Source organism: Apodemus sylvaticus, chromosome 9, assembly GCF_947179515.1.
Source record: "Apodemus sylvaticus chromosome 9, mApoSyl1.1, whole genome shotgun sequence".
NCBI lineage: Eukaryota > Metazoa > Chordata > Mammalia > Rodentia > Muridae > Apodemus > Apodemus sylvaticus.
Genome location: NC_067480.1, coordinates 21,331,666 through 21,344,721, shown reverse-complemented (window position 1 = coordinate 21,344,721; position 13,056 = coordinate 21,331,666). Strand labels below are relative to the sequence as shown.

The 13,056-nt window shown below is 52.9% G+C and overlaps 1 protein-coding gene across 1 annotated transcript; it reads right to left on the bottom strand.

Annotated features, from left to right (window-relative positions):
* Positions 1-226: 226 nt before the first annotated feature.
* Positions 227-8,277, bottom strand: Otos (otospiralin). The gene is made up of 4 exons (XM_052193686.1): positions 8,205-8,277; positions 1,250-1,347; positions 1,070-1,096; positions 227-433 (listed from the first exon to the last, which is right to left on the bottom strand). The coding sequence occupies exons 2-4, from the start codon at positions 1,305-1,307 to the stop codon at positions 249-251; spliced, it is 270 nt and encodes an 89-aa protein (XP_052049646.1). The 5' UTR covers positions 1,308-1,347; positions 8,205-8,277; the 3' UTR covers positions 227-248.
* Positions 8,278-13,056: the final 4,779 nt, after the last annotated feature.

Below are 13,056 nucleotides of genomic sequence, written 5' to 3'. Positions count from 1 at the left end.
GACACTGATGAATAGATAGAAATGATCTATGTCTTTATTAAAGGTGTGCTCAGTGGCCATTGGAATGAAACCTAGCTAATTCACAGTGCTGCAGCACACATCGGCTCCCTGAAAGAAACCCACGGGGGCAGTGTGCATCTTCAGAAGGAATTTATTGAACATGAGCCGCCCTTCCCCGCCCCACTGTGTCTCTGCACCACCTTCAGCCCCTGGCAGTGCGGCCAGTGCAGGCAGCGGACAGACAGTGCTCAGTCCTCCTGGTAGGGAACATGGAAGCCCAGGGTGCTCCCCAGAGGGAAGTGTGCAAAGAACGTTCTGGCCATGTCCTCGATCTGTGGGTAGGCGCCCTGGGTCTGGAAATATTGCACGTAGTTCCAGAAGTCAGAGGTGGAGAAAGGCCAGTAGGGCATGGCTGGTGGCTGCGCGTAAGGATCTGAAAGACAAGACACGGGCAATCTTCTCAGTGCCTGTCCCATTGTCCCTGCTAGAAGAACATCCCTATACGGCCAGGGCCAGTGGATGGCGCTTCCAGTGCCGGCCACAGAGAGGACACCTTCCCAGCCAGTGGAAGTCTGAGTCACTCTGAGTGTACCTCTTTCCCGTTAGAGTACCTGGTCTGGTGGAAAGAGATGAAAGGGGGAGACGGCAGAACAGAGCAGGGCCTTGCCTTGTCTGGGAGATGATGTGTGGACTCAGGCGGCATGCCGATAAGGCTTCCAAGAACACAGCACCCGTGTTCTAGAGCACAGGCTAGGCCGCCTCTGTGGTATTGGGTCTCCTGAGAATGCCCAGAGTCTGAGCTCAAACTGAGGGGAGACTCTGAGAGCTTATCTCCCTTCTGCCTGGGTGTTCTGACATGGCAGAGGACAAAGCCCAACCCAATGGCGTCCTGGCTCCTTCGGCATGCACAGCTCTCTAGTGGCAACAGGACCTGCATGATCATCCTTCAGGAGAGCTAGGGCTCCCACTGTTCTGTCTGCCAGAGCTGAGCAGCCTCTGCTCCCCCACCCACCTGCGCTCGCACCCCTACCTTTTATGCCCATGAGAGAAAAGACATGGAAAAGTGTACCTGCTTCCTCCGGCATTGGCTTGGCTCCTGCAAAAGGAAAGGAGAGCTGTCACCTAGCCGTCACCTAGGGCGAACCCCCACTCACCACTGCAGACCAGAGCAAGGACACTTTGAAGGAGAGGTGTGGAAAGGTAAGAGAGCTATGGCTACCTCCAGTCCCAGAGCGGCCCCGCCCCTCACCTGCAGGAATCGCCAGCAGAATGCCAAGGGCCAGCCACCACAGCACACAGGCCTGCATCCTCACCAAGTGCGGATCGGATCGGTATCCTCAGGACCACCTGCAGTAGGAGGAAGCCAAGGACACTGCTGCTAGCCACCAGGATGAGTCCACCCTGCCACCCCGACATGGACCACCCTTAGGAATGCTGGCATTTTCAGAAATGCTCTGTTTCTGTCTTTCTATGCCGTTATTCTGAGGTGAAATCCTATCAATTTTGACTGTTTGAGAGATGTCTCTCCTGTTCCCACCCCCATCACAAACACCAGGTCCACCCTGCCTGTTAGAGGGCAGTCTGAACCCTCCCAGAGGGTACCTTGTCGCTGGTCTGTCCTGCACAGCCTGCAGCCTTGTGGGGCCTCTGCCAATGCGCCGGCTACCGTTTATAGTGGGGCTGGGACAAGGAAGGAAGCGTCACCCTCCTGAGCCATCAAATTGAATATTTCATCCCCGAGCAGAGGACTGTAGGTCTCTGTTTCTCTGCTGGCAGGAGGGCCTGTGGGAGCAGCTGGGGGCATCAGACCACTGAACAAATCTGCGGTCAGCATTCAAAGCTGGGTCCATCTAATACCCCCTCCTTCTATGTCTGATCAGGGGCTGCTGAAATCCCCCTGCTGTGCCGCAGCACCCTGTGTTCCCATGGTCACTCCCTCAGCCAGGACACCACACTGGTAGAGCAGCCATGGAAAGGAAGTGTAGGCCAAGCTAGACCCCTCCCCCAGACCAGAGCTTTCCTCCAAGTCTCTAATGGTCAGGGGACAGATACCAGTAAACACCAGGGACCCTTAAGTTCAGAACACTGTGATTATCCCTTGATAGAACCTGTGCCCACCTGTCAGAGGAAGTGCAGCCTCATGGACCTGCCCCTGAGATCTCAACACCCTGTAGGATACAGAACCTATATCCAGCTTGATGATCTCCATTTTGCCCTGTGAGGTCCTAGCACCCTGCTGGATACAGGGCCTATGTCGGGAATAATGGTCTCCATTGTTTCTCTACACCCTAGGACTCTCAAAGATTCTGGCCCAGGGGATCCCTTCAGCCCCCCCCCCCCGCCCCCAAGTAGCAGCTGTGTAGCAGAGAGCCTCTGGCTTTCATTTCCAGACCCCTGGCCCCTGTACTGCAAGAGGTGCGGCTGCTTTAGGGCAGCTGTGCCAGGGTCCTGGAACCACCTCCAGGTATAGAATTCATGAGGACAGACTGCCCTGATTTACAGCGCAGACATGCTCACGGACACAGAGGACCTGGCAAAGACAAAGGCTCTAGTCAGAACCCAAAGGAGCACCAGGCTGAGCCTGACATCCAGCCATAGAGGGCCACCAGGGTGTGGCAATCAACTGTCCAACCTGATGAGCCCATATCTGAAAGGAAACATTTTTAAAAATATTAAATGCCTTCCCAGGGCCTTGCATATCCACATTTGATGGGAATCCCAGAACAGTGGATTCCATCAATAATAGCTAGGGTTCCTTCTAAAATTCAATACTGAGGGCAGGGAAGGACTCGCAATCTCAAAAGCCTCCAAAGGTTAGGTCTGGGAACAATATCATACAGGATGGGCAAACTTGAAACTGCCCAGTGACTACTAAGAAGCCTGGATGATATCCAGTCCCGGCTCCCCCGGCTCAACACAGGACCTCGCAGAGGGTCAGTTTGCTTGGATTCAGGAGATGCTTAGATGTATAAGGCCACTCTTGCTGGACAGAGGCCCCTTGTTACCTATCATGGCAGTCAGCTTGAAAAGCCTACCCCCCTTCGCCCCCCCCGCCCCCGCCCCCGCCCCCGCCCACCGTAGTTGTAAGGAACTCCAGGATTGGGAATGATTCAGAGGTATCTGGCGCCCCCTGCTGTCCATCCTGAAACACCACATCTGACTTAATTACTCCCTGAGCCTCGCAGGTGCCCCCCCCCCGCCCCCCACCCCTTACTCCCAAGTGCCAGCCCAGCCCAGCTCTATTCTCCTGGAAGGCAGGGCCCAGAGTATCTGGCCATCATCCTTTGAGCTGCCCCAACATGGGCACAGACATGTGCTCATAATTTAAAGTCTCAAGGCCACCGTTCGTCGTGTCAATGTGTTTCCTGCATTTGTCTCTGCCACTAACCGGTCTGCCTGCTCACACATCCCCAGCCCAAAGCCTCGGGAGTGGCTTCTAACTGATCCTAGGGTCACCTCCCGCTTCATGGACTGTGGCCAGCATAAGTGCTGGGGTGCGGGGCGGGAGAAGGGAGGTGATGGCTCACAGCCTGCCTTTCCCTCTCGTCTCCCAGACTGACATCTGCCCCGAGACCTCCATCCCAGATGGTAGCATTGCCCTCCGGCTTGTCCCTGCAGAGTACCTGGGCGTCCCAGGGACTGAGCAGTACCTGACTGACAGGGCTGGAGAGTCTAATGGCTGGATTCGTACCCCAGGAGAGTGGTGTCACGTGACTACACAGTGCTGGAATTCAGAGGCTCTAGAAGCCAGCCACGCTGCCCCTTCTCTCTCTAACCTTGCCCTGGTAGACACGTTTCCCTCAGGAAGTGCCATCCTGGCTCCTACAAAGGGAGAGGCAGCCTTCTAATGTCACCCATATTTGTTCTCAACACATCCTTATCGGACTTACTATGTTAATGAAAGAGCTTAATTAAACATGAAACCTTGGACATGAAAAGGGAGAATTCTGGGAGAGTGTTGAGCTGACTTGGAAAACCCTGCCACTTGGAAGTCCCTCCACACCAGCACAGTTGATGCGGGTGTGGCAGCTTTAACAGTCAGGGAATCTAGAGGGACCTGAGGTGAGACAGCAGGTTCCAGGCTGCTTGGAGTACCGGGCTCAGAGCTTGTAGTGGCGTGTTTCTGAGATGACCTCCAGGGGGCGCCATGCTCACAGGATCCTGTGCAGCTGACCCACAGGACGGGGTTGTGTCCTCAAATGATCAAAGCCTCCTTCCGTGTCATAAGACTGGCTGACGGCATACAGATCTAAAGCTGAAATGTGTAAGCATGTGATCACCTTCTTTTAGAATACCTCGTTCCTTCCCTCAACTGACCATAGACTTTCTGAAAAGGTCCCAGGTCAACCCCCCAGAGTGCCCCTTTAGAAACCACAGGGACTTGACCTGGGGTGGGGTGTGATGGGGTTGGCGGGTCCTGGGGACTCCAGTGTGACTAGAAGAAATACAGGATGCATGGATACATCTGAATTTCAAGCAACTAGTGAATTCTGTTTCTAGTGCAAGTTTCATGTCTCAAACATCTCCAGGGATCTGTTTTTGCACGCTGCCCCCCCTCCCAAATATTCACTTTAGGTAAAACACGCATCTTCCCAACACCATGGGCATGCACATGTATGTATACACTTATAATGTACACAGGCAAACAGGCATCCCATAAAGTAGGGGAAGAGATGGGCTGCTTTAGAGCTTGGGATCAGAAGGCAGGAGCAAGAAAGATGTGGAGCTACCTGAGGCCACTGTCCAGAATCAGTACTGCACCCCTCACACACACACACACACACACACACACACACACACACTCCTCCAGAGAGCATCTGGGTTCCTGATGGCCACGCTCAGGCAGAACTGAAAGATCTGAAAGATCGTGTTGAAGCCAAGGATCCAGGTGTTGCCGTAGGCCCTGCCCTGGCCACAGGTGGCTTCACTGGTGGCTTCTCAGTGACACAACGGGTTAACTGAGCCACTGAGCAAGGCATCTCACTAGGAGGTTGCCTGGTTCACCACAGCTGCCTCCCGGAGAGGTGGAGTGCCGTTCCCAGCAAGAAATATTTAGCTTGTGGTCATTTGTGACACCCACCCCCACCCCCACCCCCAAAGAGGGATGGGTTTCACACAGCCCATGCTTTTTTTTCTCACGGGATTCTTTATCCTCTGCATCATGGGAAAAGAGTCCCAGGGACCCAGGAAGGGCTGGTGCTGACCCTGGGCTGTGAAGGAAGTCATCTGAGCTTTTCCCACACGGGCTTCACCAAGTGGGGCATGCTGACACAAGCCCAAGGATCTGCCTTGGGCTCCAGTCAGGGGACAGGATACCAGAGACAGAGATCAGCAGCAGCAGGAGTGGCATCAACCCAGTGCCACACAGACCCATTTACTTAGAAGAAGCCTTTAGAAGCAGGCATAGCTCTACACCTTAGACTTCTGTAGAGTGCTGATGTACTCTCCATAACCCAGCCTTTCCCCCGGATCCTTTTATCTGCAAGTGCCTGTTGTGTTTCTAATAAGGAAGGTTAAATGTTATCCAGGGCTTGGTACCATAGGCTACAGGAGTCCCAAAGCCAGGCAGGCCCTGTGGAGAGGGCTAGAGGGATGTAGGGAAGGACCTGCTAGCTCAGATTCCAGCCTAGGAGGAATATAGATGGATTCATCCTGTTTCTGGGAGGAATGTTTTCCTGTCAGCAGAGGTGGCGTGGACTGATGGGTCATCACCCGGTTGGAGTGCTGAACACCAGTTTCTGGACTGCGATTCACTGCCTTTCTCGCATGCATGCCTGGCTGATTTTGTGTCAACTCGATGCAAGCTAGGATCATCAGAGAGAAAGCATCAGCTGAGGAAATGATGCCCAGCTGTAGAGCATTTTTAAAATTGGTGACTGACAGAGGAAGGCCCAGCCCATTGTGGGTGGGGTCATTCCTGGGCTGGTGGTCCTAGGTGCTAGGAGAACTCAGGTTGAGCAAGCCAGGAAGTTGTACCCTCCGTGGCCTCAAAATCAGCTCCTGCCTCCAGGTTCCTGCTCTGCTCGAGTTCCTGTCCTGACTTCTCCCAGTGAAGGACTGCAATCTGGACGTGTAAACCAAATGATTTTCCTCCCTAACTTGATTTTGGTCATGGTTTCCTTGCAACAATAGAAACCCTGACTAAGACACCTGACGAAGACTCCAGGGTCACAGTATGGACCCTTCCTGGTGCTGAGTGTTCCTGGTTCAGGACCTCGGTTTCTAACCAAAGCCACACCTAGCCGCGACTGCTTGCTCTCAGGTGGGGATTTTCTTTGTGGCTTCCCCCAGAAAGGACACTTGACTGAAGGATATTTCCCTTTCTTTGTCTCCCTTGGAGGAAGGGCTGCCAGTTCCAACTCTTTCAGGATGTGATCGTCTGAAGAAGGGACCCAAATGCATCTGACAACAGAACAAGAAATGGGCAGCCAGCACCACCGGACTGCAGACTCGGCCTTTTGTGGTCCCTACCTGGGTCTGCAGCATGTGCCCGGAGACCTGGCAATCAGGTAGAACCAGACAGGCTGTGGTGTGCTTTGGGGCAGGGAGGGTTTCTCTCCTTGGGTGATATGACCCTAAGCCTAGAGCCCATAGTGCCCACATGATGGGCACCCTCTGCCACATCCTCCTGTGATTAAGATGAGGCCTGCTCAGCTGCAGACCCCAGAACTCACTACATAAACTCGGTGGCGTTTGCTTCCTGAGGCTCTGGGCAGGGCCAGGTTCCAGAGCCTCCTAACTGCAAGAGGAGCCCAGGGCTGGACCATTTTTCTGTGGCCTGAAATAGATCCATTGTTTGTCCTATTCAGTACCACATGAAAGCCGGGATTTATGGGAACCGGGGCTCAGTGTGTTTCTCAGCCTGGCTGAGGCATCTGGGCAGCCAGCATGGTCAGTCCTGTTGCCCTCGGGGGCCCCTAGGCTCAGCCTCTGCAGGTCTAGGCTGGAGTTGGCAGTGCTATCTCCGAACTTCCTGCTGGCCACCCACTGTGTTCCTCTCTGGCTTTTTGGCTCTTTTCTCCTGATGCTGGTAGAAACCGAGAGATGAAAGAGCAGGTCTCCCGTCTTGCTTTGGCTGACTGTCCTAGATTTTTTAGCCCGTCGATTCATCCAAGAAGCAGGTATTATGAGTCCACAGCACGGGGCGTCAGGAGGCTCATTCTGGGCAGAGCCCTGCTAAGCCAAGAGCCATGTCTGAGAATTAAAGGGCTGGATGCGCTTTGAAGCATGTGCTAAATCTGTCCCTGCGGAGGGCCGGGAGGCTCCTGTCCAGCCCACAGCCTTGAAAGCAGAGTGCTTCCCATTTTGCTCCCAGAGAGACAGCAGTATCAGCTGTCGGCCCCAGAAAGCAGACTGAGGGGTGTGCACGCACTGCAAACGGAGACGTGCTTGTAAAGTGAAAAGAAGAAATGAATTCCATTGCCTTCCCGGGTCTACCTGAAGGAACGCTCTGTGGTATTGACTGAGCAGACCTCTCCCTCCCTCCGGACTGTGCACTCGGAGCATAACCAGGCTTCTCTCACGATGTCATTTCTCACTGCCTGATCCATTCTGCATGGCTACTGGGTCTGCACGGCAGGTGATAGCACTTCACTGTGGTGTCCCAGTAGCTCGTGGACCCCCTAGGTGGACAGGTACCCTGTGGAGGGATTACCTTTGTACATTGCAATATGTTGCTGTCCTTGGTCTCTAGCCCCTGGATCCCTTAATGCTGAACCTAGATATCTCAGATATTGTTCACACCACTAGGGGCACACTGAGGTTAGGAACACTACGCCACCATGTGCACAGTACACTTCCGCAGCTGCCCTGGGTGTTTCTACCGTCTCTCTGCCCTGAGCAGAATGCCACCGTCAGCATAGAGTGTCTTGGGTTCTTGGTTTTCCTTTGGGTGGTTGAGTTCCTGGAATGGGAAGTCTAGGAACAAGAGTCTCATCCTGACCTCTTGAGACATAAGCCTCTGTGGGAGCCCACCTGATGCTCTAAAAAGTCATGAGGTGTGCTATGAGTCACATGGCTTTGTAATGTTTTCAAAGCAACCCCCCAAAAGTCTACACGTTGGTGTTTAAGGGGAACCAGTTAAGCCTGTTATTGAATCACCATCCTGACCCCATTTTGCCCATTAAATGCTGGCACGGAAATCTGGAGTATATGGGACCGTTAGTGTAGATTTGGGGAACTCATTTATAGATTTGCATCCTTACCTGGCTTGGGAGAGCTGTCATCAGTCCCGGGTGAGCCCCATGCTGTGGCATGTGGGGGCAGGGCCAGAAGTTTCTTCCCTGTGCAAAGTAGCTCACAATTCCATAAGGACTTGGGTAGGCAGGAGCAGGGTGAGGCACAGGGCCTGAGAACTCTGGAAAAGAGCTGAAAATCGATATAGCTTTCTTACATATGTCTACAAGGGAAAGCTATGTCTGCATGCCACAGGCCAGCTCATGGCGAGAAGTCTTTCACTGTATAAATTATGGGAACCGTGAGGCACGGCAATGCGGAATCCTTGTTTGGAGACAGCCTCATAACAAGGGAAGTGATCCTCCAAAGACAAAGGTGGTTCGCAAAAGCTGATGTCGGTGTCTCCCCACTAGAGAGTCACACCTCTGAGTCACTGGTACAAACTGTCCTGGCATCCCAAGACTCTAGGACACATGAAGTCATAAAGAGCCTCGAGATCTCCGAGCCTTCTAAGAGAGTTCAGTACAAGCAGACACTGGCTGTTAGTAATACAATGTAAATAGTATACAAGCTAGGGACCCTCACCATGAAGGAGATGCTGCCTGTTTCTTTCCCCTTGCCAGGGAGGGGGTCCAGATTGGATGCCATTGGCCACCTTCTGAGCCTGTGGTCCTCAGATATGACCCAATATGGCAGGTTCTAGGGTAACCTGGTTCTCTTATGTCCTTGATGTCCCCCTGTGGGACAGGGGCAACCTTAGGCCTAGATGGCACTTCTATGGGAGTTTCTGGGATCATGTTTCTATCCTGCTTTAATTCCAGTAGTAAACCCCAGGCTACCCTAGGTTAGCTCTTGGCCCAGATCCTGCCTAAGGTCTTAGATGATTTTAAGACAGTTTTACTATTTCAGAGTTTAAGTGAACAGTGGTCTCTTCCCGTCCTGGGAGAGAGGTGCAGCTGGCAGAGCAAGAAGGAGGCCTCTCATATCATCCGGCCACCATCTAGGTGTCCTCCAGGGAATTGGCTGTGGCAGACAGATGACAGCATGGCTGCCACCAGGTCAGCATGGTCAGGAGGAAGTTAAGCCTCTACCTGGCTCTCTTTCTGAAGGCCTGGATCAGAGTCACCTTCAGTTCAGTGACCTCACCACTCTCTTTCCCATTGCAAGGAATTCTGGGATACCTGTATTCAGCCAGATGTGTTCTGTGTGTGCTAACAGACTTACCAAAGTGTATGTGTGGTCCCACTGTCAGGCCAACTGAGGCAGTTGCCATGGAGATACCTAGTGGTCATAAGAAGCTACTCCACTGAATGCTTCCCATTTGTGCCCAAGGGATCCAATATGCCTGGCACATTCTGCTCAGTGTGGAGACTGACCAGCACTAGATGAGCCTATGAGGTGGCCCTGAGGTCGTGGGGAGAAGTCACTCAGAGCCAGGAGACCACTGAGTTCAGGATCAATTGAGCCTTTGCACAATGGTTGTGGGTGTGGTCATCACAAACCTACCACGGCACACCCTCAGAGGACTAGCTTTGCCGTGGCTTCAGGAACCACTAGGGTATCAAGCAGAAGTCAGCATCGCTGAGTGCAGAACATAGGCATCCCAAGCTCCCCACTGCCATCCTGGCTCATAGACCGGGATCTCAGAACACGTTCCTGACACCCACCAACTAGTCCCATACTAGGCTCCGCACATGTACTGGCTAGTTTTGTGTGTCAACTTGACACAGGCTGGAGAAAGGAGCTTCATTTGGGGAAGTGCCTCCATGAGATCCAGCTGTGGGGCATTTTTCTCAGTTAGTGTTCAAGTGGTGAGGGCCCCTTGTGGGTGGTTCCACCTTTGGGCTGGTGCTCTTGGGTTCTATAAGAGAGCAGGCTGAGCAAGCCAAGGGAAGCAAGCCAGTAAGAAACATCCCTCCATGGCCTCTGCATCAGCTCCTGCTTCCTGACCTGCTTGAGTTCCAGTCCTGACTTCCTTTAGTGATGAACTGCAATGTGGAAGTGTAAGCTGAATAAACCCTTTCCTCCCCAACTTGCTTCTTGGTCATGATGTTTGTGCAGGAATACAAACCCTGACTAAGACAGCATGCAAGGTCCAAAGCTTAGGGTTCAGGACTTGCTCCCCCAGTCTACTTGGCTTGTTTCCACCTATGCTTCCTGCTGCCTTCGATCTTGCATCTCTTTCAGAGACCTCCTGGCTAGCAGGAATGTGGCAGAGCAGCAAGACTGTTGCCAAGCCAGCACAGGCCATTCCTTCCATGCCGTTAGCCAGAAAAAGCTGAGCCTCCAGCACGCCAGTGGAACACTGCAAGGCATCTCTGCCATGGGGAAGCAGCTTGATCCAAAATGGCCTTGTCTGGGAGTGTGCATAAGCACACATACATGTAGTCCCACAACACAGACACACATATATGCACTACATGTCCACATATATGTACATATGCACATATGTATATCAACCCATCATAGAAATGCATGTTCCCTGACCTGTATGACTCTTTGAGGAGAGCTGGATATCCCCCTGCCCTATTGATCCTGTGGTGTCGACCCGTCATTCATGATGTACACAGATCTGGTTTTAGGGGAAGAAACAAGACAATGACTTTGTTCTTCTGTGCCATGAAACCCCAGCACTGTTCAGCCACGATCATCTGCACAAGCTAACCCTACCCAGAATGAATTTCTACTCAAGTAACAGGGCCAGCCCCCAGTATATAGAGCTACCCCCACAGAAGCCAGGCTCCCTCAGGTTGATGCCCATGCAACAAAACCAGGGCAGGCGAGTTGGAGTGGACGTTTTTCACACAGGTATTGGCTATGATGCCAGATCCTAGGATCTCAATCATATGATGGGGGTGGGGAATGTCACAGAACCAGGGGAGAGGTCCCAGGTGTTGGGGACCAGGTTCAATGTCATTTGTCAGGCTTGCATTCCCCCCTCCCCAAACAGCCCAGAAACCCCCTCTTTCGTAACCGAGACACTCTGCTTCGGGTTTTGATCCCCTGGGACTTGACACCATATTTGAGGCAATTCAAGAGAGTAAGCAGGCGGAGGCTTTCCACACAGCCCTGCCTTGGCTATGCTAGCCTGGGCTCCACGGCTGAGCTGAATGGCCATCCAGAGAAGCCATCTGCTAATTCGTCCTGTATCCCAGGCTATCCCTGCTCAGCCTGGAAAGAATGACTGAGGCTATCCAAGTTCTCCCCTGGAGGAGGCACCCTCTCTGGTGGTGGAACCAGACTGAACTCTAGCCCAAATCTTGTTGGGGAGATGCCACTGCCAGGGACTAACTTGATGCCAAAGAGGTTGGATGGAGGCTCCAGTTCTGGGAGAAACTAAGATGCTGGGTGTGGGAACCTCTTTCCTAAGAGGAGGTAGAGGCTGAGTGGTCTGCTGCAGAGCCCACTGGGGAGTCTGAGTGGGTCTCGGTAGATAGGCACAAAATCCATGAAAGAAGTGGCATGCATTGTGTCATGGGAGAAGAGGGGATGGAGAATGGACTGGCCTGTGGTGGGCCTCTGAACAAAATGGCAGGAAGACATGAAGGTGGGGGTCTTCTCTACAGGACTTCTCTGGAAGCCCTCTAGAAGCGCTCTGATACCCATGGTTTTCCTTGGCACCAACTCTTGATTCTCAGCCACCGTTGCCAGGTGGAAACCCCATGCTCATGGTTAGGTGACTTCTGTCACTGAGGTGGGGACCACTTTTGGGGTCACCTTCCTTCCTTCCCATTATCTGTAAGTGAGCTACCCCAGTACACAGAGCAACAGCGTGGGCTCCCAGGGGAGACTCAGAGGGCTCCAGCTCATCACTCATTTGACCATCAGCAAGGTGTCTTTTAGAAAATTGATTTTTGGCCAATTTGTCTAGACCTGATGGTCGGTGTGGTGACTGATGGGCTCCTTCCACATGGCGTATGTGGCTAGCCCTTTCCTGAGAGGCAGGCAGCAGTGAGAGATGAACGGCACTGCGACATCCATACAGACAGGGTTCCCTTGTCCTAGGTGCCACAGGAGTCCTCACGCACAGCACACCCCAGGAATTCTGTACATGTGGTCTGGAGTGAGTCATTACAGAATCCAGGCTGAGGGTGGCAAGGGACCAGGGCTGTAGGGGATGAAGCCACAGGGTCTGTTAAAGCTGCACAGGGTGGAAGCGACAGCCGGAAGGAAGTTGAAGAGGAAGAGTGGTAAAGAGAACTACCTCAAGGTTACAGACAGGGCCTCCAGAACTAGAGACATTGCAGGAAATCTTCAATGACGCGGCTGGGGAAGGGATGGTGGAGGGCAGATCCCAGGTTACTGAGCTGAGAGCCTGCTTCTTTGTAATCCTTGATGGAAACCTTAGCAGGCTTGAAACGGCACCCATGGAAATGTGGTAAGGGTTGGGAGCGTCTCAGGCTGCCGAGGCTATGAACTTGCCTGAACCGAGGTGCCTGGAGGCCCTGGACAGGAAGCAAATGCTCGGAATCAGTTGCACATGAGGTAGCAAGACAATGCCTCCTTCTGTGAGATGAATTGTGTCCCCCAAAAGTATCTGGAGTTCTAGGTCCTCCCATCAGCATTTCCCATCCAGACTTACTCTCTCCCCCTGACCCGCCCAAAGTGAGCACTCTCCGCTGCTCCGGCCTTGAGTCACTCCTCCATAACCAACTATACTCTCAAGTCATGATCTTGAATAAACTCATTCCTCTTTCTCAAGTTGCTTCTTTTCAGGTGTCGGGTCACAGGGACAGGTACAGTAAATGACACAAGGACATTTGCAAACGTCATGACTCCGAGCTTCAGATGGAAGCAATCTGTGAATCTCTAGGTCCTGACCCAGTGACTCCCTAGGGTGAGGTCACTCTGAGATTAGAGCTGCTCTGAGAGATCTGGATG